Source organism: Ctenopharyngodon idella, chromosome 9 (assembly GCF_019924925.1).
Source record: "Ctenopharyngodon idella isolate HZGC_01 chromosome 9, HZGC01, whole genome shotgun sequence".
Classification (NCBI taxonomy): Eukaryota; Metazoa; Chordata; class Actinopteri; order Cypriniformes; family Xenocyprididae; genus Ctenopharyngodon; species Ctenopharyngodon idella.
This window is the reverse complement of record NC_067228.1, coordinates 6,601,234-6,626,595: the sequence shown is the minus strand read 5'-3', so window position 1 is coordinate 6,626,595 and position 25,362 is coordinate 6,601,234. Positions and strand designations below refer to the sequence as shown.

At 36.0% G+C, this 25,362-nt stretch overlaps 1 protein-coding gene across 8 annotated transcripts in view; it reads left to right on the top strand.

Annotated features, from left to right (window-relative positions):
• The window catches only part of nckap1 (NCK-associated protein 1), a 56,556-nt gene that overhangs the window by 12,704 nt on the left and 18,490 nt on the right, over nt 1-25,362 (top strand). For 2 of the 8 annotated variants that reach the window (XM_051905248.1, XM_051905250.1), the window contains 16 exons: nt 1,260-1,370; nt 8,256-8,342; nt 8,996-9,052; nt 9,168-9,310; nt 9,431-9,521; nt 9,644-9,781; nt 10,285-10,333; nt 10,911-11,067; nt 11,253-11,309; nt 11,404-11,607; nt 12,980-13,112; nt 13,473-13,554; nt 13,969-14,027; nt 18,087-18,232; nt 19,802-20,006; nt 24,851-24,970. In XM_051905248.1, the coding sequence (XP_051761208.1) occupies nt 1,260-1,370; nt 8,256-8,342; nt 8,996-9,052; nt 9,168-9,310; nt 9,431-9,521; nt 9,644-9,781; nt 10,285-10,333; nt 10,911-11,067; nt 11,253-11,309; nt 11,404-11,607; nt 12,980-13,112; nt 13,473-13,554; nt 13,969-14,027; nt 18,087-18,232; nt 19,802-20,006; nt 24,851-24,970 (1,839 nt within the window). Of the gene's footprint in view, nt 1-1,259; nt 1,371-8,249; nt 8,343-8,995; nt 9,053-9,167; nt 9,311-9,430; nt 9,522-9,643; nt 9,782-10,284; nt 10,334-10,910; nt 11,068-11,252; nt 11,310-11,403; nt 11,608-12,979; nt 13,113-13,472; nt 13,555-13,968; nt 14,028-18,086; nt 18,233-19,801; nt 20,007-24,850; nt 24,971-25,362 lie in introns of all 8 variants that reach the window. The other 6 variants (XM_051905247.1, XM_051905249.1, XM_051905252.1 and 3 more) reach the window with 3 other exon arrangements.

The window sequence follows — 25,362 nt, the reverse complement described above, 5'->3', positions numbered from 1 at the left end:
GTTCATCTTCAGAACACAAATTAAGATATTTTTAATGAAATCTGAGCAATTTCTGTCCCTCCATTGACAGCTAAGCAACTACCACTTGAATGTTTATGTGAATAAAAGCCTAAATTAAATCTGTTCAACGTATAAACCGATCGTGTCTCTTCAGAAAATTTTGACTAAACCTCTCAATTCATATGGATTAGTTTTACGATCTCTTTATTAACTTTTTGAAGCATCAAAAGTGGTAGTTGCTTAGCTGTCAATGGAGGGGCAGAAATCACTCAGATTTCATTAAAAATATCAATTGTGTTTCGAAGATGAATGACAGCCTTATGGGTTTGGAACGACATGAGGGTGAGTAAATGATGACAGAATTTAAATTTTTGTGTGAGCTAGCCCATTAAATAAATGAAATATTTTAAATAACCAACAACAGTGTTAATTGCTTTGTAACCGGTTGCAGAGAGTACGTTTGAACCGTACTATAATTAACTATAATAGTCCAAATACTTCCACTGCCGCCTGGTCATTTTGAGGTAGGAGAGCCCCAGGATGTTTTCTTTTCAGAAGCTCAGATGCTAGAAGTTGTGCTGCTGTGGTAGGCCTTTGTCATTTCAGTTTTACAGAGTGTGCAAAACACCATTTTATTTGGTCTCTGTTTAAAAATTCCCACACTTTAAATTGGGCTCTGTATTTTTGTAATAATGGCTGATTTTCAGCATGCCCGAGAGTCGGAGCCGCCATCACTGGGGATGACCATAAACAGCACAAGAATCGACGCATTCCACGCAAATCGACTAATTTACGCAATCAACGTAATCGATTACGTCGACATGTCGTTCCAGCACTAGTTGAATCACAGGCGATTAATGTCATTATTCTATATATATATATATATAGTGTTAGTAAATAATATAGTTTGATTCAATCATTTTGTGCTTCCTAAAAGGTTCTAAGAATCATAATAAAACTGAAATCATTAAATTCCTTACGATTCCCATTCCTACCTTCCATTCTTTCTGTCCTTCATTCTCTTTCAGTCTCTTCAACATTCTGGCCTTTCTCTTTTTTATTTCATCCACTGCATTTTCTAACTGTGATCAAATCCCTGCACTTTACCTCACTGTTCATCCTCTCTGATCTGTCTCAAATGGTTTGAATCTTTGTTTCATTATCAGTGGATTATCAGTCAGTTTTCTGCACATGTTCACAGTGTTGCTGTTCAAGCTGTTGCACGTTTAGCAGTGATGTTTTTTTCCTGTTCATTGTAGGCCTGTGGAGATCCCAAGGCAAAACCTTCCTACCTAATTGACAAAAACCTGGAGTCAGCCGTGAAATTCATCGTCAGAAAATTCCCAGCCGTTGAGACGCGCAACAACAACGTAAGTTTGAAACTATAATCAAGTATGTTGTAATGACTGAGCGAAGGTTATGATGTTGATGCTTATATAATATTTTATTCATGTAATAGACTATAATTCCAATGTTTAATGCATTAAAGGTGCTGCAAGTGATTTTGTTGTTGTTGGGGGGGGCTTGCACTTAGCAAAATGGATAAAACTATTTACAACACCTTTAATCAGTCAAGATAATTGTTGAGAGATAGTACTGCATGTTTTCTCCTGCTTCCTGTGGTGCATCAGTAAATGAGGTTTTGATAACCATGTTTACCAGGGACCATCCCAGCGTTTCAGCTATCAGCGAAAAGTATTTTTTTCCTCCATACTTTCTGTCATTATATCTGATTAGAATATACCCTTTTAATTTAAATCCGGTGCCATGACCCGGATCACATCATCTATTGTGCAGGACCCTGAAAGGGACTCTTTAATGGCATTAAACTCTGATTTTAAACAGTTTAATTATATAAGTACATATAATATTTACTGTATCTGATGTTGGTGGCTGTTCAACAGCAAACTTGTAGAACAGTTCCTCTCTATCAGTGGTTCTCAACCCACCATAATTCATCCTGCTCTCCCCTTGGAAGTTTGCTGAGGTTGCCTAGTGGGCCCCGGTCCCCTGGTTGAGAACTGCTGCTCTATATGATGACTATACATCTTTTAGCAAATATACAGCTTTGTATACATCTTCTGAGCTGATATTAAAGGGTTAGTTCACCCAAAAATGAAAATTACCCCATGATTTACTCATCCTCAAGCCATCCTAGGTGTATATGACTATCTACTTACAGACAAACACAATCGGAGATATATTTAAAAATATCCTGGCTCTTCCAAGCTTTATAATAGCAGTGAATGGGGGTCCTGATTTTGAATCCAAAAAACACAGCTCCGGTAGGTTAATAAAGGCCTTCTGAAGCGAAGCAATGGGTTTTTGTAAAAAAAAAAAAAAAAAAAATTAAATAGTTACTGTATTTTCCATATTTAAAACTTTATTGACTATAGTAACTAACTTCTGGCAGACGGCCATACGCATAGATTGGCGGTGGAAGACCCCTGACCCGACGCATGACGCAATGACGAACGTGGAAGCGCAGAGGATAGAGCAAAACAAAACACCGGTCACAAATTAGAAGTCTAAAATTTGAAATTTTAAAAAGAAATGTCGGAGGATTTCGATATAAGAGAAGAGGAGCCTGAGTTTGTTGGACAGCCCTATTTGATTAAATCACGAGGGGCATCTAAGCTTATGCTATTCCGACATCCTATGTTATACATCGCATCAGGGGTTACTCTTGTGGCGCAAGTCAACTTGCGCAGTATGCGTATGGTCATCTGCCAAAAGCTAGTTAATTTAGATTATAAATTTTTATAACCCATCGCTTCACTTCATAAGGCCTTTATTAACCCCCCAGAGCTGTGTGGAGTACTTTTACGAAGGATGGATGCACTTTTTTTGGCTTTAACATCGGGCCCCCATTCACTGCCATTATATAGCTTGGAAGAGCCAGGATGTTTTTAAATATATCTCTGATTGTATTCATCTGAAAGAAGAAAGTCATATACACCCTGGATGGCTTGAGGGTGAGTAAATGGGGGTAATTTTCATTTTTCGGTGAACTATCATTTTGGAGTGGAGATGGTGCTGTAGTAGTGAAATAAATGCTCAATATTTTGTTTTCTGTTTCAGCACTTTTAGTCTCCCATCTGATTATCATCATATCCCCTCCAACACCACAGTCGCCAAGCCCAGTCCTTTCTGTAATGCTTTGTTGCCATTTCCACAACCCTGAACATCTCTGGAACATGTTTACCATGCTGTTCATGGGTTCCCATGGTGCTCATTCCTCAACCATCAGAGAGTGATTCAAACATCACTCCTTATGGTCGTGGAATATGGAGGTTCAGTTTGAGATCATTGTAAAAACACTATGTTTTGTCATGCAGCCCAATTTTTTATTTTTCAAATGTTTGATGTAGTGTCAGTCATAGAACATGAGGTGATGTCCTCATGAGAGGACTCATTTCCCAGATCTGTTTTTCTTTCCAGGAACCTTTGGCCACACTTAACTTGACCACAACACCACAAATAGGATTTAGCAATTCTTAATGTGGAATAATTTTGTGTGGATCAATCCATATAACCCAGAGAGGAGATGCAGTCACCAGACCTTTTTGGTGTTTATCAGATCAGGAAATGACATCCATTCAGCCCATGTTACTTTAGGAATGTAGGTGTGTTGTAATTTCACACACCTCTACTGGTTTTGGTCCTGCATTCCTGCTATTACAGTCACTGATCTCTGTGCACATCTCAAATGACTACTGTGGGGTAAAAAAGTAAATTTTTCCCCCTGGTTATTTGTCTCAGATACCCCTTTTTTCCACCAACAAGATCCTGGTGCTAGAGCCAGTGCCTATTCTGACACAATTCATTGGAAAATTTGCACATTCAGTTGAAAAATGTAAACTTTCAAAAATCATTTGTGTGAATTGTGTTTTATATTTACATAACTTCTGATGCTAAATCAAAGCATGTGATGGTATAAAAACAGATCAGATACATTATAGTTTGACTCTCAAGTAAATGGAAATTCATGCTGGTCCTGAGTGCAAGCTCTTGAATTTTGGAGGAAAAGAGGTAAAGATGACATTTAGCCTGGATTTTAAATAAACCACAGATGTTATGGGGAAAACAGAGGAAAATCATCAGCATCATGACATCAATCGTTTGCCTTAATTTATTTAATGGGATTGTCTCATAACAAATTAACCAAACACGTTTTTCATGTGTGCTATTAAATATTATTTTTATATATACATTTCTTGTCTCAATTGTGTTTTGTGTTCATTTTTTTTCATTTTGGTCCCACTGTATTAACCAACCACCATGTCCTTTTGAAGTGTTGTATATTTCAGATGCTGCTTTGCCTTCTACTTTGTGTTAAAGATGTTTAACTGCTTCTCGCAATGATGTGGAGCTGTGTCATGTTTAACTGTGTTTGAGTTGCCTTTTAGTGTTGTTTTATATTTCCTTTTTTGTTTTTTGCATTTTTTGCATGCTTAACATGGCTATTTTCTGGATTATTCTTTTGGTAAGTTTGGACTCCATGTGGAGTCCCATTTGCTTTATTTAGTTCCTGCTCTTATGTATATGTAGTTTAACATTTCAGTTGTACTCACATATATATGTCAGTATTTCAGTAACCTACATGGACAAAAGGAATCTCAGATGTGCCCTTCAAATAGCAAATAAATCCTGTGAATTGTATTCATTTGGAGTAGCTATGAAATAATATTTGACTACTTATTGGGATGTGCTCTGAGCTTCCTTTGAGTCTGTTACTGCATGGTTACATGCTTTCTTCAGTGTATATATATATATATCCACTCTATTCAAAAAAAAAAAAAAAAAAATGTAATGAGGTTTAGCCCATTGTGCACAGCATCACATAGTTTTGCCCCAACACACTTTAATTTGAAAAGAGCGGAGATGGTGATCAGGAAACTTTTTAAACTTCAAACTATGCCATTTAAAAAGAAAAAAGATGTATCTTTGATATTCAGTTTACTTGTTTTTGGTGGAAGAATCTCATGAAACCTGCTAAGAACATGTCCAGGTTGTGTAGTACCCTAGAATCTAATGAGAGAAGTAATAAATAAATAAATAAATTTAAAAAAATATATTTTGCTTAAACAAAATAAAGCCTATTTTTGTTTTGTGATTATTATTTTATAATTATTTCATTTTAATTATGACAATTAAGGACATTTTCCACCAATCCTCATGACTGTAATGCAATAATATTATTTTAATTGATAAAATTGATAGAGTTATAAAGTGTTATAAAAAGAAAATAATTGAATTGAAATATTTTTATATGTAATAAAAATAATCTACTGAATAATGGAAATATAGAAGTTTAAAAAAAAAAAAAAAAGCCTTAACCCTTAAAAATAGGCTTCATTTTCTTTATGCAGATTAAAATTTGTCTTTTTTTTTTTAATCTTTTGATTTTGAATTGAAATGTGACCTTAACGTGTTTTTGTAATATCCTACATTTATCACAGTTTAATCTCCCTCTCTGCTGTTTTTCATGATATCATCTCTACCTCATATAGGTCTACAGTATCTGAATACCAGACCCATTTTACATTTAACCTCTTGATCTAGTGGAATTATATACTTTACTAGCATAGGATGTGAATATATAGTATGTAGGGTGGGGATGGTGTGGTTTGATGGACTATGTGTTTTCTGCCTATATGTAGTTTCTCTGATATTGGGCTTTATGGGTATCTTCAGTGCATCATTAACTCTAACCCGGTTTTCTGGAAATCCTGATAGATACTAAGGGTTCTGTCACTAACTTGATTCTAGAGCACATTTGCACTACCTAGAGAAAACTGCTGAAATGACAAAAGTCTTCTCAAATCATGCAGTTTTTCCATTTGAATTGAATTGTTGCTCTTTTGAACTATGTAATATTATCCAAGCATTATTAAAAGACAATGATATTAGCAGTACATCATGAATAAAATATAATATAGATGTGCATGCCTGAAATGAGGTCAGAAAACTCTATTTTCGAGTACCTTTCCAGGTGCAATGCATTTTTGCTCTAGAATTGCAAAAACCGAAAAGACAACCAAGGGGAAAAGGCCTGTGCGTGTCAGGACTTGATGCAGGGTTCATTCACTAGTTTGACTGTCAAAAATAAAATCTGAGAAATGCTGTCTTTGACGGGACTCAACAATAAGGATTCTTTTCTGCTGTACTGGTCGGGTTTACTTGCCCTGTCAACATTTAACTGGCTCTGCGACATAAATGATAAATAGCTATTTTTAGAAACTTACTTTGTATGTTCTGAATTTATATATCTTAATTTATATATTCATATATTTTTATTAGTGCTGTCAATCGATTAAAAAAAAACATGTCATGTTGTTTTTTTTAAGTGCGAGAGAGAACTCGATACTGGCATGTGTCTTTCTGTGCACACGAGTCATGTGTGCATAGTATGGAAAGCCAGGAGGTTCAACGTGTATTTTACTTTGTTGTTGATGTTAAAATTCAAGTTTTTTAAAAAAAAATTTTTTATCTTTTGGCTTTCCATATGTGTGTGACACACAGACATGACAGCGCGTTCTCGTTTGTCTTGTGGCGCTTGAATGGTTTAAAAGCATTTGCGCGAATAAGTGTATGATCATATAATGTAACGAGTAATGAGTTAAACTGAAAAAATGAATCGCATGCATTAACGCGCTAATTTTGACAGCACTAATTTTTATACATGATGTAACTCCAAGACAGGTATACATTCATAAACACAAGTTTGCTGGAAAACAGTGGCATTTGCATCAAACATTACTGATTTTATTATTTACAAGACTGTAACACGTCATTATCTCATTATTTTCAACATTTCAAAAATTCTCATTTATATACCATCAACTTAGTTAATTGACACAACTGGCAAGTTTGCAAGGCTTAATATAGGTGTACATAATCGGTGAGCATAAGTGACATTGCAGAACTACCCTGATAGAGCAAGGAAGTTCAGTCAAATGTTATGAAGCTCTCTCACATCCTTATTGTTGAACCCTGCTCTGACACATTTTATTTTTGTATTTGGTGGTTAGCCAGTTTCTGAATATTGTTTTGTTATGCTAAGAGGTCTGCTCACAATTTTTTTTTTTTTTTTTTTCTAATCCCACTACCGCTAAAAATAATTTTTCTTCCCGTTCCTGCCCAAAAAATCCCGCAGGTTTAGATCTATGTGGATTTTTCAGTCCTGTTAATGTAAGATTCTGTCTCACTCTGGTGTTTAGGGGGCGTTTAGACAATACAGTTTTCAACTAAAAACGGATAACTTTTTATGTGTTTTGGCTGTTCGTTTACATGACAATAGCGTTTTGGGGGCCTGAAAATGCAAACTTATGAAAACGGGTTTAAAAGTGCAAGTTTTTAAAAACTGTACTGTTATCATCTCCGTGTAAACTATAAAAATGCAAGTTTGTGAAAACGGTCATGCTGGCCTGGCATACATAATGCAATGTTTTTAGTCGTTTTCACAGAACTGAGTGAACTAGGATCACTTTGACAATGTTGTCGTCTGTAAGCAAAAAAACGCAAAGGAATTTTTTTTTTTTTTTTAATTTTTAGGACGTTGTCATGTAAACGTACCCTAACGCTATTTAAATGTACCCCAAAACAACCCTAGGTGAGACTTCAGACCTCACCTTGTTGAATTTGTCAGCAGGCAAAAGGAAGGTTGTTTCCCTCGCTGTCACGTACAACCGAAAAGCATAAACAGTTTATTTTTGTTGTGCAAAAGACAATTTACTTTCTCTACTTTAAAGGCCAATTCACACTGTACCGACATACAGCAACAGACACTTCATGGGTTTTGTCGGATCAGTGTGTCACCCTATGTCGGCGTTGGTCAGCTCTCAACATTGAACATGTTGATTCGGCGTTTGTGGGGTTCTGATGACTGGACGGTGTCTGTTGGTGCAGTGTGAATTGACCTTAAAACATGAAATAAATTTGAGTAAATTTTAGATACTTAAATTTATGAGTCATTTCTGTCTTCCGCACCAGCACTTGACAATTCAAAAGTTTTCCCACACCGCACTCAGATTTGTCTGGTCAGACCTCTACCCAAAGATTCTGAATTCATAACTCCTTTACATGCATGTTATTGAGGTTATTAGAATTAATATAATAGTACAGTTCTCAGCCATAAATGATCTAATGTGAACCCTGCTGATAAGTTTCCTGGTCAGATATCACAGTTATGTGACCTTGTTTAATGTGACAGTGTTTAATTTATGCACTTGTCTTTTACATTACAGCAACAGCTTGCACAACTACAAAAAGAAAAGTCAGAAATACTGAAGAATCTAGCACTATATTACTTCACCTTTGTGGACGTTATGGAATTTAAGGTATGAGAGCAGTCCCACTCTTTGGGCCTCAATCATGAAACACCATGAATTTTTCATAAAATCATTCTTATGTAAATTTTTTTTTTAGTATGTAGTATTTTAGTATTATTTATTTACTGTTATATTTTTCTATGAATATTTTGAGTTAACTTTTATTTTTTACTTTTTCTGTTTTCATTTTCATTTGTTTAATTTTAATAATTTTATTATGTAGTGTTGTCATTTTTATCAGTTTTTCAATTTCTATTTGTTTTTTTGTCATTTTTATGTAATAATTTAATTTCAGTTTTAGTAATTTTAGTAATTTTAGTACTTCAAGATTAACTAAACTGAACAGTTGCCAAGTTTTTTTTTTTAGTTTTTTTCAAATTATAAATTAGATTATAAATTAATCTAATATTCTAATATCTAATATTTATATTTTATTGTATTTCAGCTTTATTTCAATTAACGCAAATTATTTTATTTTAATTAACAATAAAAACTCTGTGATTATATAATATTTAATATTGAGCATACTGATTATAATATAAAATAATACATGATTATAATTTCAATTTTAATTTTTTTGTTTTTTGTTTGTTTGTTATGCTAAAAGACACATTGAGGGTCTTTTTAAAAACTAATATGTTTGTGATTTTCTGTCCCTCCAGGACCACGTTTGTGAACTGCTGAACACTATTGATGTCTGTCAAGTTTTCTTTGACATTGTGAGTTGAATTAATGGCAATAGAATATGTCTTTGAATTATTGATTTTTGTTCAGTGACACAGCAGATATATAGCAAAGTGTCTTTTTTTTCTTTTCTTTTTTTCCAAAATGCAGACTGTAAATTTTGACCTCACAAGGAACTACCTGGATTTGGTGGTGACGTACACTACCCTGATGATGCTGCTTTCTCGAATTGAGGAGCGCAAAGCGATAATCGGCCTGTACAACTATGCCCACGAAATGACACACGGTTCAAGGTAATGCATATCTTACCTAGAGCCACACACTGTTAGATTTCATTCTGCTATAGTGTGGATGTGACCAATGACAGAGCTGTGTCTGGGGGGTCATGATTTGTGTGATGTTTTTGTGTTCAGTGATCGAGAATACCCCAGGCTTGGACAGATGATTGTGGACTATGAAAACCCATTGAAAAAGATGATGGAGGAGTTTGTTCCTCATGGAAAAGTAATATTTGCATGCTACAATGAGATCAGAAAATCCTATTACTCTGTTTCCCAACTTATAAAGACAACATGGTTTAATCTGAGCTCATTTGTTTTTCGCCTCTCTTTCTCTCTCTATGACAGTCGCTGTCAGATGCACTGGTCTCCCTGCAGATGGTCTACCCACGCCGGAATCTGTCTGCAGATCAGTGGAGGAACGCTCAGCTCCTCAGTTTGATTAGTGCTCCTAGCACCATGCTCAACCCGGCTCAATCCGACACGGTCAGGCTTCGCTATAGTCTTTAATTATTTTTGTGAACTCGGTCTCTGTCGTCATACGCAGCTATCTTTTAAGGCAGCATAATGACTGTCATGGCACCTGTATAAGAGACTGATTTAAAATAAAATAAATTAAAGCTATATAAGATAGATATTTAAATTAAATAAAAATGAAAGCTAATTCAAAATCTTAATAAATATTCTTATAATAGATAAATAATACTAAAATAACACTGGCACAATCTCACTAGGTGTAAGAACAAAGTGTAAACAAACATTGCTCACAGATTATTAATTAACTGGATTGTCCATATATAGGCATTAACACATGGTTATTTAAAATATTAGGGTTATTTAATGTAATATTCCAGCAAAAATTACTGTATTGATATAAAATGTCTCATACTGTAATATAGGATTTTATCATACTGTACATTCCTCATAGGCAGGTGCATGTGAACATTGTGCATTTGATCAAATATAATTTGATGAGCTGTGTGTTTCAGATGCCCTGTGAATACCTATCCTTGGACACCATGGAGAAATGGATCGTCTGTAAGTGTTAAAGACAACATTTTTTTTTCTTTTTTAATAAATGTACCTATTCGTACTGTGTATGGTTCTTTATTGCACTTTATTCTAAAAATATTTTTTTTTAACTTTAGATCAAAACCTCTCTGAAATGACATTTTTTCTGAAAATACATCATATTACTGAAGTTAAATTTCTGTGAACGCCGTTTCATGGTTGTAATGCCTCAGATTGAGAGAAGCAATAATTGTTTGAACATTTGATTTATTTTTTTGTCTTTTTGTATAGTAGGATTCCATTTACATAATATGGTTTAATATTCAGCAGGTCCAGATGGAGTCTGCTTTTTTCACATACTTTCTGTGCTTATTTTGAGGAATCTGCATAATGTATTCAAATTTGGTGAAAGGTGTTAAATCTGAGAACAATACATTCTCTGTGGAAAAGCATGATCAAATTAACCAAAATCTTTCATACTTTCTGTAAACTACACTCTTTCTAATTGTCAAAATCCGTGAACACAGATCTTGTATGGGCCTGGTTTTACAAATGTAACAGCATTGTATGTGGTTTGTAACAGCCTCTCTGTTCTGTGTCCTAGTCGGGTTCATCTTGTGTCATGCGGCTCTGAACAGTGACCCTGCGGCTCTCAGTTTGTGGAAGTTGGCTCTTCAGAGCAGTTCCTGTCTCTGTCTATTCAGGGACGAGGTCTTCCACATTCACAAAGCTGCCGAGGATCTCTTTGTAAACATTCGCGGGTCAGCCATTTCTACTGGCACACACATTCTCACATTTTCTATAATTAATCTGCATATTGTGTGTAACATAAATATAATGTTTAAATTATCATAATGTGTTCATGTGTTTCATATATAGCCTGTTACTGTGTTGTGTATATATTATGTTGTTGATGTGTTTTGTTTGTTTTCTCTATCTTCTACAGTTACAACAAACGTGTCAATGACATCCGCGAATGCAAGGAGTCTGCTCTGTCACATGCGTAAGTGGCCTCTTGGTATGAAGATACTACAACAGTTGTCACTCCTCTATATTTGCAGTATCTATATATTTTTTTTTTTTATCATTTGGTCCAGGGGCTCCATGCACAGAGAACGGCGCAAGTTCTTGAGGTCTGCCCTAAAAGAGCTCGCCACAGTTCTAGCGGATCAGCCAGGTTTACTGGGTCCCAAGGCTCTGTTTGTGTTCATGGCTCTCTCTTTCGCCCGTGATGAGATCATTTGGCTGCTCAGACATGCCGACAACATTCAGAAGAAAAGCACAGATGACTTCATTGACAAGTAAATCCAATTCTTACACCTCAACACTCATTTGTTTTTTAAATGTATGCTTTAATGAGGCCTTATGCTACGCTTTCATATTTTTAAAACCAAAAAATTCTGATTGTCTTTTTTTTTTTTGTGTGTGTGAGTCCGTGCAGTTTGCTCCCATAGTGCATTGCAAATGTTATTTCAATATAATTTATTTACTGTTTTTGGATGTATTAATAATTTTAATGTGTTTTTATTTTTTTATTTTGTTCTTCATTTTATTAGTTTTTTTTTTTTAATATTTCTATTTAGCTTTCATATATTGCTTTCATATATTTTAGTCATTTTTATTTTGTAGTTTAATTTCAGTTTTAGTAATTTTTGTACTTAAAGGCCCGGTTTCACAGACAGGGCTTAGCCTAAGCCAGGATTAGACCTTAGTTCAATTAGGGCATTTAAGTAACTTTTATAAACTTGTCTTAGAAAAAAATCTTGAGACAAAACAATTGCACTGACATATTTTGAGATATCTCAGAGAAAGTTTCTTTCAGTTAAAATTTGCATTTTAGTCTAGGACTAGCTTAAGCCTTGTTTGTAAAACCAGGGGAAAGGCACATAAAAAAAGGTACTTAGTACTTAATCTAATATTTATATTTTATTTCCGGATTATTTTAGTTAACAAAAACAATTTTTAATAGTTTTAGTTAACAATAATAATGCTATTATCGTATATACTGTAGTAATATTTTAAATTTGCTTTTATTTTATATTTTCAGTTTTCATTTTAATTTTAGGTTAAGGTTTTGTAATTTTCTGTGCTTTTGTAATTTTTTTATTAGTTTTTGTTTATCTTTAAATATTTCTCTTATTTATTTTTGTTTCAGTTTGTCATTTTAGTACTTCAACTTAAATTATTTCAGTTAGTTGCTAAGGAAACATTTTTACTTTTGCATGTTTTTTTTTGTTTTTTTGTTTTTTTTTAGTTAAAGTTATTTCAGCCTTTTAGAAATTTTATTTCAGCCTTTCAGTTACCGAAAATAATTTTTAGTAGTTTTAATTTTACTTTTATTTAACAATAACATCATTTCTCATTTGATTACATTATTCATTACATTAATGTTTGTTTGTTTTTTCCCTCCTTTTTTAAATCATTTGTAATGTTACACCCTGAAACCCTTAGGCCATCTTGGGGTTGTAACAGCATCATGGGATGAGTGATTAATTAACTTAACATCTTTTTCCATATTCAAATGCTTCAACTCTTGTGATTCATCTTGGTGCAGGTTGATTTGGTTCATGGCTTAGAACCAATCCTAGTTTTTTTCCTTATAGAGAAAATGACTGTGAAAAATGGGTCTGGAACCAAAGCTGTTTTTTAATTCATTCCTTCTTGTTTTCTCAGGCACATTGCAGAGCTGATCTTTTACATGGAGGAGTTGAGGGCACATGTACGGAAGTATGGCCCGGTGATGCAGAGATACTACGTGCAGTACCTATCTGGCTTTGACGCTGTGGTGCTCAATGAGCTTGTGCAGGTGAGACTATCTGCACTGTGGATCCAGTTTTCCTTCCTACTGCACTAAAAGGACACAGATCAGTTACACAGTCTTTAGAGAGCAGTTGCTATTTGTAGTGCTCTCATGAAATGAGGATCAGTCATGCGGTTAGGTGGTTCAGACATGAACATTAGTCACAATATGAATCATTCACAGGATCTCGCATAGGGCGTCTAGAAGAACATAAGGCGAAATATATGAACTTCACCACTAGATGGAGAACTAGTATTGTCATTCAGCTCTGAGACTGCAATCAGCAGCGAGACTTGCTCGTCATGGTGTTTTAATTTAAAAATGCACACGCGATTGGTAAAATCATCGTGTTTTCTTCTCTTGTAGAACCTGTCAGTCTGCCCAGAGGATGAATCCATTATCATGTCATCTTTCGTGAACACTATGACCTCTCTCAGTGTTAAACAAGGTAGGGAAGCTTTCTTCTTATTTAAACATTTGTAATGTGCTTAAAAGACAATATGAAATCAAAATCGATGTCACTGGTCTTATTTGTCAGATTCATTGGTTTGTTTTATAAACTATAATATATTTATATCATGTAATTTTAAGTCAGGGTAGCAGCATGGATTACACTGTCATTATTTTTGCTGAAAATTCATCATAAAAGGGTTTATATATTAAATAATCATGGCCAGTGACTGAATTTTGCATAATCCAGCCAAAAAATGACAGCATAACAGCTTCTCATGATATAATTATATTTTATATACACTGGGGCTGATGTACTTACTATTTTTCTTTTATTTTGTGATATAACATTGTCTCTTGTTGTTTGTACTGTGTCCCAAAATAACTAACTTTGTATGGGTGTGTGTTGCAGTTGAAGATGGTGAAGTGTTTGATTTCAGAGGGATGAGGCTAGACTGGTTTAGACTGCAGGTAAGATGATCTCAGTCGTCTGAGCTGGGTCAATACATGGTGTTTGTTTCCTCTGATCCTAATCAGGCATAATTAACAGCTCTTATCTTTGCTTCCCCCTTACTAATTAGCAGATGCTGGTTAACATAAAGCAACTAATGCTCTCACAGTTTGAGATGCAGCACAACTAAAAGTTTCATGCTGACAAATGTTTGAAATTTGCTTATCCTTTGTCTTTTCGAATGAAAGCAACATTTTTACATGTTGTATGAAAAATGACTTAATTTTGAATTACTTCGAAATGAACCACAATGCATGTTGTTCTTTTGAAGCTCTGATTATTCAAGAAGAGCCTGCGCCTTTCATCCAGGCTCAAATAAATCAGACTTCGTCCCTGTGGAATACAGCACATTTTTTTCATCAAGTAACAGTTCATGTGGGTGGGTGGAGATGGAAGCAGAGATGGAGAGACTGGCTTGTTCATGTGTTTTTGTGTGCGTGGACCTCAAAAGCCCATGGATCTGGACTGCAGTCTTTGGGATTGTCCAGTCTGCTCTCAAATGCGTTTCCTGTGTGTTGGCCTGCCCAGTCCCACAGCAGAGAAGCCATTTGACCTCTTCCATAAAAGAATGTTCTGGGTCAACAGAATTTGAGGCATGATTTTGATTACCACAGAACTTTTTTTCCCTATTTCCCTTGTATGTACAGTAATATACTTATGGTTAAAGCACTCACATTCAGAGTCATGATCATCATGGAAAACCTGGAAATATCAGGGAATTTCAAAATTTATAATTTGCAGGTCTGGAAAAATAATGGAAATTAGTTAGGGTTAGTTCACCCAAAAAATGAAAATTAACCCATAATTTACTCACCCCCAAGCCATCCTAGGTGTATTTGACTTTCTTCTTTCAATCAAACACAATTAGAGTTATATTAAAAAAATATTCTGGCTCTTTCAAGCTTTATGATAGAGCAAAACAAAACACCCGTCACAAATTAGGAGTCTAAAATTAGAATTTTTAAAGAGTAATGTCAGAGGAGCTTGAGTTTGTTGGCCAGTCCTATTTGTTTATATTCTACAAAGTTATAAATGCAGATATATTTCTTAAAAAAACACATTGCTTCGCTTCAGAAGGCTTTTATTAGCCCCCTGGAGCCATATGGATTACTTTTATGATGGATGTGTGTGCTCTTTTGGGCTTCAAAATCTCGGTTACTATTCACTCCCATTATAAAGCTTGGAAGAGCCAGAATATTTTTTAATATAACTTTGATTGTGTTTTGACTGGAAGAAGAAAGTCATGTACACCTTGGATGGCTTGAGGGTGAGTAAATTATGGGATAATTAATTTTTTATGGTGAGCTAACCCTTTAATATGCATACAGTATACTGAATTAACATACAGTATACCCACGTAGTGCAATATATATTATATAGCATATCTCAGTTGGTTTATTATTTGTATCATCACAATGTAAACTATATTGTCATCCCCCTCTAATCTGTTAAATGCGACTAAGGCATGCAGATATTAAGATATTATAAACATTAACATGATTTCCTGTAAAGCTGCTTTGAAACATAATATATTGGGAATAGTGCTATATAAAAAAAAATGTATGAGGTTTGTTAGAAATCTTGGCATTTTCATAGAAGTGAATATATATTTTTCTTATTATACTCAGCTCTGAAATATTTAATCGGTTATAAATTGCTGTCTGTGAGTGCAGTCTCTATACTTAGGAATGACTAAAGTATTGGATATTTATTTTTCCAACCTTGTGGGAACCTTTTACATTTAAATATTCAGTTTGGATGAATTAGTTGTGCATTACTGATGTAGTTCCTGTTGGTGGAATGTGCATTATTTTAATAGTTCCTTTCTGGTAACCTTGCATGTGTTATGTTAAAGTTACCTGCTTTATCGATATTATATGGTCATGATGTTGAAAAATTGCGAATAACTTTATACAGACATGGTCAGTAAATGATTTTGTCTCACGCCATCTCATATGATTGAGTCAGCGTGTTTACTGTACTTCCATTATACAGTTACCAGAATTTTTGCTTTATTGGACAGATTATTTCCTGTGGTAATGCCACAAATCCCACAAAAAGTTTACTTATTTGCATTTGAACCCAGAACATACCTTTAAGAGCAGGACTCAACCTCTTCACACAGGAGGGTTTCAGTTCACCTCTTCAGCAGGAGAAGCTGCTATCAGTGGAATGTGAACATTTCTCACAGCTGAACAACAGTTTTCTGTGTTTGGACCTTTTCCCACTCTCCATCGCTCTTTTCGCAGCCAGAGTCCTCTCTTTCACATGGCCACAAAAACAAATCGACCCCACTAACAGCAGCGTTTATTCACTGCGCAGCCTTGAGCTCAGACTGCTCTCAGTTTGCCAGGACAAAGCAAATTCATGGATTTAAACAGTCAGCTATAGAGCAACTGAGTGTGTGTGAGGCTGTTGACAGATGTGGGTGGGTGGATGTGTATGTTCAGCTATGTAGGTGAATCGCACGAAAACGTGTCCAGGTGTCCGTTTACCCCAAAACCAAAAGGAAAAAATTATACAACATTTTTTTTTTTTAGTTTTTTCAAAATTTATTTTAAAATTTACATTATTATTTAATTTTATTCCCGATAATCTATTATTATTGGTGGTTCTTTCTAGATTCTGATTGCTGTAATTTAACTGTATTAATGTAATTAAAAAAAAATTGCAGAATGAGATTTTCCAACTGTCTTCCATTGTTTGACAAAACAATTGATCCATTGTGCCAGTAAAGCCATTTATAAAAAAAAATATATTTGTTTCAGTCCCTGATCACAGGAATAAAAGACATTTTAAAATGTATTAAAATAGAAAACAGTTGTTTTATAAATAATATTACTGTTTTTACTGTATTTTTGATCAAATAAATGCAGCCTTGGTAAGCATGAGACTTTTTTTTCCCCAAAAAAGATTTTTAAAATCTTTTGAATGGTAGTGTATATCGTAAATGTATAGTAGTAAGTAAAAAGAGATAGGTCATGAAAACTGATTGTTTTGGCGAATGATACCAAGCAGATTTGAAATAAAATGTGTAGAAAAAGTCTCTCTGTAGGCACTAGAATCAGTCTCTACTCCAAGTTTGACAGCAGCGAGTTACTCTGAAGAGCTGCCCTGACTCTGCTGTCTAAGCAGGGATGCCCTGTTCTCTCCTTAAATTTAGCATGCTTTCTTCTTGTTTAATGGACCTGTTGTTGAGCTAGCATTTGCCAGTATATAACAAATAACGGTTCACTCGGTTCATGTCTGCTCGTCTGCATTTGGCCTCTTCGTTTCCAAAGGTGCGGTCCTTTTTATCGCTATGGCCGATTAAACTACCAGCAGCAGTCTGCAAATGTTCATCTAAAAATAAGCCCTGTTTTCAATACTTTTTCTGGTCCACAGTGGACTTCAGTGCTGTACGATATGTTTATTGTCGTTCCCCGGACTCCAGAACCACAAGCTTTGTGAGTTTAGCACCTGCTGAATGTCATGTGGCATCATCCTGGCATGCCGCGCTCTTTGAATTGGCCGATCTTTAGATGATGAAAGCCAGCGCAGGGTGTGTGCAGTCCGTGTTTTGGTTGAGTTTTCTCACACTTCTTATGTTCGAGTTGTCCAAGAGCTGAACGCACTGGCTGGCACAGCTGTTTCGCTGGGGGAAAAAGAGGGTTTTTGACTTAAACACCAAAGAGAATCTGTTTTGCATACAGTCTTCATTTGATCATGTATGCTAGAGAGGAAATTGTGTTGGTTGGACATTGTCTGGTTCAACAGTATCAAGTTTACAAAAATATTTCCCAGAAAGCCTTCTCAGAAGTTAATGATATGGTAAAACATCAAACCACACTTTTCTTCAGACTCTGCCCTGGTCCAGTTTCCAATCTGATTCGTTGCTCTTCATTTGCTTGAAGATTTGCTCATGGAAATCAAGCCCACCAAGCTTAGCCTTTGAGAAAAGATTGCGAAAAGTTGTCAGAATAATTAATGAACTGTGATTCCAGATTAATGCTAATGATGATGTCTTTCTCTGTGTTTAGGCTTACACCAGTGTGTCCAAGGCCTCACTAGGACTGGCAGATCACAGGGAGTTGGGAAAGATGATGAACACCATCATCTTCCACACCAAGATGGTGGACTCTCTGGTGGAGATGCTTGTGGAGACTTCTGACCTTTCCATTTTCTGGTATGACCTCACATCAAAGAAAAGGTCATTCAAAGATATTACATTAATGTGGTAGAGTAGAACACTGAATAGACAAAAAGTGGCTTTAGAAGTAAAAAAAAAAAAAAAAAAATGTTGACTTGCAATTCTTTATGCGAGTCAGTTAATTCTGCAGCTGCTCTAGGTTCATTGAAAGGAATCATCTGTTATTTTGATTCAGACTTGAGTTTGAATTTTTTTGTCCAATATATTTTAATTTATTTGTGTATTTTATTCATTTAAAGGGATAGTTCACCCAAAAATGAAAATTATCCATTGATTTACTCACCCTCAAGCCATCCTAGGTGTATATGACTATCTTCTTTCAGACGAACACAATCAGAGATATATTTAAAAATATCCTTAGTCCTCCAAGGTTTATAATGGTTGTGAATGGGGGCTGCGTTTTGAAGTCAAAAATAATACATCCATAAAAAAAAAAAAAAAAGTAATCCAAATGACTCCATGGGGTTAATAAAGGCCTTCTGAAGCGAAGCAATGTGTTTTTGAAAGAAAAATATCCATATTTAAAACTTCATAAATTCAAATAACTAGCTTCTGATGGACGAAAGTACGCAGTATGGTCGACTTGGCCAAATGAGTAATGCGATGTATGATGCAGGATGTAGGAGTATTGTAAGCTTAGACGTCTCTCGCGGTTCAAGCAAATAGGACTGTGCAACAAATTTAAGCTCCTCTTCTCTTATATCAAAATGCTTAGAAATTTCTCTTTAAAAATTATCGTTGTAGACTTATAATCCATGACCGGTGATTTGTTTTGCTCTATTCTCTGCTCCCCCACGTTCATCATTACGTTGTGCATCTGGTCAAAGGATACTCTTCCGCTGCAAATCAACTTGTTGCGCATTTTGCGTACGGTCACCACCGGAAGCTAGTTATTTGAATTGATAAAGTTTTAAATATGGATATTTTTTTCTTACAAAAACGCACGCTTCGCTTCAGAAAGCCTTTATTAACCCCCTGGAGTCGTATGGATTACTTTTTTTTTTTTTTTTTTTTTATGAATGGATGCATTGTTTTTGGCCCCCCCTTCACAATCATTGTAAACCTTGGAGGTCTAAGGATATTTTTAAATATATCTCTGATTGTGTTCGTCACATACACTTAGGATGGCTTGAGGATGAGTAAATCATGGGATAATTTTCATTTTTGGTTGAACTATCCCTTTAATTGTCTATTGTAGCCCGCAAAGACGATGCAAAATTGATTAACTTAACGGTACCTGGCCTTTTTTCCAAACTACATTTTAATTCACGGAAAGCTCGCAACTTGGGCAAAATATGATTCTTTTTTGCCATGACGCTATTGATTCAGCAGTGGCACAGGAAACGCTGCTTAACGCCAGCTCCACAATTGGCAGAAGGCATATCTGATCTCAGAACCCCATAGCAACTGTCTGTTGTGCCTCTTGTTTTTAGATATTTCTCTTTCATGCTGGGTGGAAAGCAGACAGGGGCGTTTCTAATGATTAGATATGACTGTACCAGACGGTGAAGTGAACTGGCAACTCATTTTCTCTCTCTTTGATAGCTTTTACAGCCGAGCCTTTGAAAAGATGTTCCAGCAGTGTCTCGAACTGCCGTCCCAGTCTCGATACTCCATCTCCTTCCCTCTGCTCTGCACCCACTTTATGAGCTGCACCCATGAGCTCTGCCCTGAAGAGGTGAGTCGCACTGACCTGGAATCAGTCCAACAGGCCCCAAGAGGAGCACAAATGTCAGATTCACTTCACAGGGTTCGTACAGAGTTTTGAAAGTTTGGAAAATGTTTGATTTTAACCGTTATGTTTTCAAGGTTTGAAATGTGCTTGAATTTTGAATATCATCCTTAAAAAAGCTTGATATATTATTTCTTAGAATGTCTCGATTAAAAAAAGGAAAGCAAAAATAACCTTTAAAGATTGGAAGTGCATGAGATAGATTGGCGCCCGAAAATTGCATCCGCATTAAGCACGACTTGTCTTCAAGTTCAATGCAGGTCCGAGTTGTTCATGAGACTGTATAAATGACAGCTGGCTGAAAGAGAAGTATGAAATCTCTACGTCAGGGGTCGGCAACCTATGCCAGTGTTGACATGCGGAGAGGTAATCGCTGGAACGTGAGCAAAAGCGAGAGAGGTGTATGTATTTCATTCAGATAAAGTACCTCGTACCTGCATATAGATCTACTTTTTGAGGTAATCATTCCTCATAGTAACATGGCTTGTTTTATTAAGTTAGGAGTTATAAACTATTAAAGTGTGAGAATTAAACTGCACAAGTCATTGAAAGCGCGCAGCTCTGATAAACCATTAGCGCAACCACTGCACATCACGCACACACAAGTTACTGACTGACAGCTTACAGCTTGTCCAGCTGCACATACTGTAGTCAATGCTATAAATTTCAGAGATATGCAACCAAGTATATTGAGTCCTATTTAACATTTCACACACATCAAAATGACTGTGATTCATGTAACTCCGTTCATGCATACCTGGTCACTTCATTCGTTTTCTCTGATCGGATAGCTAATCAATCGTAAATGAAACTGAAAGTTCAGCATCACATACTGAAGCTCAACACACAGTTATCTTCATTAAAAGTAGTGACACTAAATTATCTTACTAGTTCTGATGCCGCTCTCTCTCCAATTGTGGTCTTTGATCTTGAAATTGGGTAATGAAAAAGTAAAATGAAGCTCAGATCCTGCTTGCTATCTTTTTTTGGGGGGGACTTCATGACAAGCAGGTTGCTGACCCCTGTTGTATGTTAAGGAGCGAAAACACAAAAGCTGAAACGCTGTATAATTAAAAAATAAGGCATCGAAGTTTGCGCTAATCAGTTCTCACCAGCCTGCCAAGGTAACCTGAGTTTTTATTAATACTTGAAATGAGTTCTACAATAGACTACTGTTTTATAGTAAATAAAGTATTATTACTGCATATTAATAGAAAAAGTTGCGTATGTCTTTCGGAAGCAAAGCACTTGCTTCAGTTTTTATGAAAAGAACAAGCATGCATGAATGAGAAAAAGGTTTTTAGATTTGATTATTCAATTTCTGTTTTATTTCTTACTTTAATGCTTCTGTCAGATGTGAAATGAAAAAAAAGTAAAGCATTGTTCATTTCATTTGTTTCTTGTATTTGTTCTACTGTTTGTGCATCCTTTTTCTCATTTTTAATAACAAAGATAAAATGACAAAAAGAACTATATTGTGATTATTAATGTAGTAATTATTATTAATATAAAGGATTAGAGGAAATGATGCCGTGTAATGCATTGAGAATCGTTTTATAATCAAATTGTTGCCCTCTGAAACGTAATCGAATCATGAGGCAAGTGAAGAGTCACATCTATAGAGTTAAAGGATTAGTTCACTTTCAAATGAAAATTACCCCAAGCTTTACTCACCCTCAAGCCATCCTAGATGACTTTCTTCTTTCTGATGAACACAATCATAGAAATATTAATAAATATCCTGACACATCCGATCTTTATAATGGCAGTAAGCGTTACCAAACGAGTATGAGCTGAAGAAAGTGTCTCCATCCACATCCATCCGTCATAAACATATTCCACGCAGCACCGGAGGGTTAATTAAGGCCTTCTGAAGTGAAGCGATACGTTTGTGTAAAAAAAAAAATCCATATTTAACAAGTTAGGAAGTAAAATATCTAGTTTCCGCCAGACCGCCTTCCGTAATCTTCAAAAAGCTTACACTGTACGTCCTACGCCTTCCCTATTAATATTTCTACGATTATGTTCATCAGAAAGAAGAAAGTCATATACACCTAGGATGACTTGAGGGTGAGTAAAGCTTGGGGTAATTTTCATTTGAAAGTGAACTAATCCTTTAACTTTCTTCTACTTTTTTTTTGTTTTGATATCCCGATTCATGTTTCGCCCTCTACTGTACGGCTCTGAATTTGCGCTTGACTCGTTTAGATGCAGAATGTGTTTCATATTCGTTTTGTTCTTTGTGTAAAATGTTTTACAATTGATTATTGATATATGTATTCTTTTTTTAATCTGTTTTCTTTTTTTCTTCTTTTGGAAATGGAAAGTCACTGGAAATGCAAAATGGATTTTTTTTATTTCGGTTGGAGCAAATGGAAACAAACTTGTATTTGCTATAGTTTCCCATTTATATAGCAGTTTAGCTTACTGTAGTTTACTTTTCAGCTATTTTGCATATAATGTACATCTCACATTCACTAAATCCTTGATTATTCACCTGTACCCCTTGAAAAGCACTGCTTCAACTGCTTGAAAGTGCTTGAAAAGTGCTTAAATTTCACTCTTAAAAATCTGTACGAACCCTGATTTTAGTAACCTGTTCTAAGAATAGTGTTTCATGACATTTTTGTAGGTATCACTGAGAGGAGTATTGTGAATTTGTATTTGTGAAATTATTAAATGATTGTTACTGTTATCTATAAAATGTATTTATTTTCTCTGAAATGGCCTTTTAATGCAAGTAAAATACAGTAAAAATCAAGTTCAAAATGTTTTCCACAGTTTTTAACTAAATTAAAACAAATAAATAATTCTATATAATTATTTTTTTAATATGCACCAATATAAAATTTATACAATATTTAACAATATTTACCTACATATATTTTTACTAAAGTATTTCAACTTATAAAAATGTCATGATATGTGATTCTGCCAACATTTTTGCAGTGATAGTGATTTTGCAGTTTTAGCCTCATGTACTTTGCTTTCATTGACTGTTATAAATCAGTTGACACCTAATTTATTTAATTTGGTCAGATTATATATTCTATTTGACTTGTCCTGAAATGTCCAGTTTAGTTTCAACACAGACTCTGTGTTTTTGGAAAAAAACTGCTTTTTATGTGTCTGTGAATGTCCCTTAGAGAATATGGCCAGTGTTACTTTTGAGAAGAGGAGTTTGGAAAAGATCTTTCTTTTCTCTGTCGGGTCTCGCCACGGCTTAGCCGCGACCCATGCGAGGGTTCAGGATGGAGTCGTACTGTGAATCCGGAAAGCTCCATGAGTTAACTAGAGCTGGAATGTCCCAACACGCAGCATTGAGCGCTGTGGTCCATGTATCAGGATGTGTACAGAAAACCAAATGCTGAAAAGCATGATTTATTAAATCTGTAATTGAACCATACACCAGTGCAGCTACCCAGGCTCCCCGGGGGCATATGGAAGCCCCTCCGCACACACGAGGAGCACAACAGATTCCTGTTCCCCCCCCGCCCCCCGCCAGTATATGGCCGGCACATTCACCAAGAGTTTGTTCCTGCCAAACATCGTGCCCTCCAATATCCAATTTAATTTGGTAAATAAACCCACATTTTCACTTCTAATTGGTGGACAAACGGCACCCAAACAAACAGCACAATGAGAGTTCTCATGTCATTGCGAGGCCTAAACATTGAGCTGTCTCAGAGCACTTAGAGGAATAAAAGAGATTTATTGAGCCATAGAAGGCTTGGGTTTCCCTTATTTAAACATGAAACTCCCTCTCTCAGCATGTCTCTGAAATGGTCTTCCTCCTATGTCCACTCCACACAGCTTTGGACAGCTGCAAGCTTTATTTATGTTGGAAAAGCACTAAAAGTTTCCAAGAATATTTCCATCCTCGCACAGAAAACTTTTTACAGCGGTTTAGAGAAACAACAAAAGATCACGGCGCTTCAGCAGAGGTTAGCCTCGGCATCACGTCGGATAGATGTGTTATTTCCAACCTGCACTGTCTCAGACTCTGCCCTCAGATGCCCACGAGGAGCGAGGCAGAATATTTGGGGCTCGTCAAATCGGAGTTGAACCACCGAAGCTTTAAATGACACTTTTTGTTTGTCGCAAAGAAGGACCGGCCTCTTCCATCTTGTATGGATTTCGTCAAAACGCACAGGGGCAAAGATTGTTTTGCATTAGTAATTTAGAGAGTATGCACTGTTTGCTCTAGGGAGGGAGTTGAGGCGACAAGACCAGTTGGGCCATAACAAAGAGCCTCACTTACACATGGACAGGCCACAAACAGCACCTCACTGTGAGCCAAATCCACCTGAGCAGCTTGTGTTGGAGTGGTTTCAGCCTCTGACAAGACCATTTTCAGTTGAATTCAACAGTTAATGGCATCCTTACGAATAAAGTCTTTTTCCACCCTGGTTCAATTAATGTATTAAAATGAATATTTTGAATATTTAAAGTCTCTTGGACTGCATTTATTTGATTTAAATGTCACTAAATGCCACTCAAAACCTGTGGCTGGTCCCTTTATACATCCATCGGATGTTATTGGGTGGTTCTTGGCCAGTATAAGACCCTGTTCACAGATGGTTTTTACAGGTGGCCAGCTTAGCCAAATTATTTACTGCTGATACTAAAGGTTAAGGATGTATTTCCTGTGCCTATAGCAGAACAAAATAGAATTGCAATTCCATTTGGTGCCGCTAGTGGTGCAAAAGTGACAATTTACACCTGTATTTAGCACTGTCAATACTAAATGTATGCTACAGAGTGGATCGTACTTTATGCTGAAAATCAAAAGTCTCGCTTAACATTGGGGTTGTGCTAAGGGAAGTCTCCAGTAATGTCTCCTTGTCTGTCCCTCCCTGCAGAGGCACCACATTGGAGACCGCAGCCTGTCCCTTTGCAACATGTTCCTGGACGAGATGGCCAAGCAAGCCCGCAACCTCATCACAGACATATGCACAGAGCAGTGCACCCTGAGCGACCAGGTCAGTGACGCACACACGCTTTCAGCGCTGCCAAAACACAGAGGGACTTTTGGGAGTTCTGGAATTTTCCATGTCATATCTGGGATTTTAACAAACTTAACTGGGTTTACAAAGAGTTCTGCAAATTCACCAGGAATGTTCCATTCCGTTGCAATATGATCGCAATGAAATTAAACGGTGATTGATTCGCTGGACACAGTTGGCAGCAATGATTCGAACACATACAGCCGGCTTTAATGAATAAACTTACACTCACCCCCCTCTGGTGAATGTAACCGTCATGTTGTAAGCAAACAGGACAGCAGCTCATAAGTAACTTCCCGCTTTGCTCATGTCTGGGCTGCGGAAGGCACATTTGTCTTAAGGAATTATAGTCTTAAGGTCCACATGAA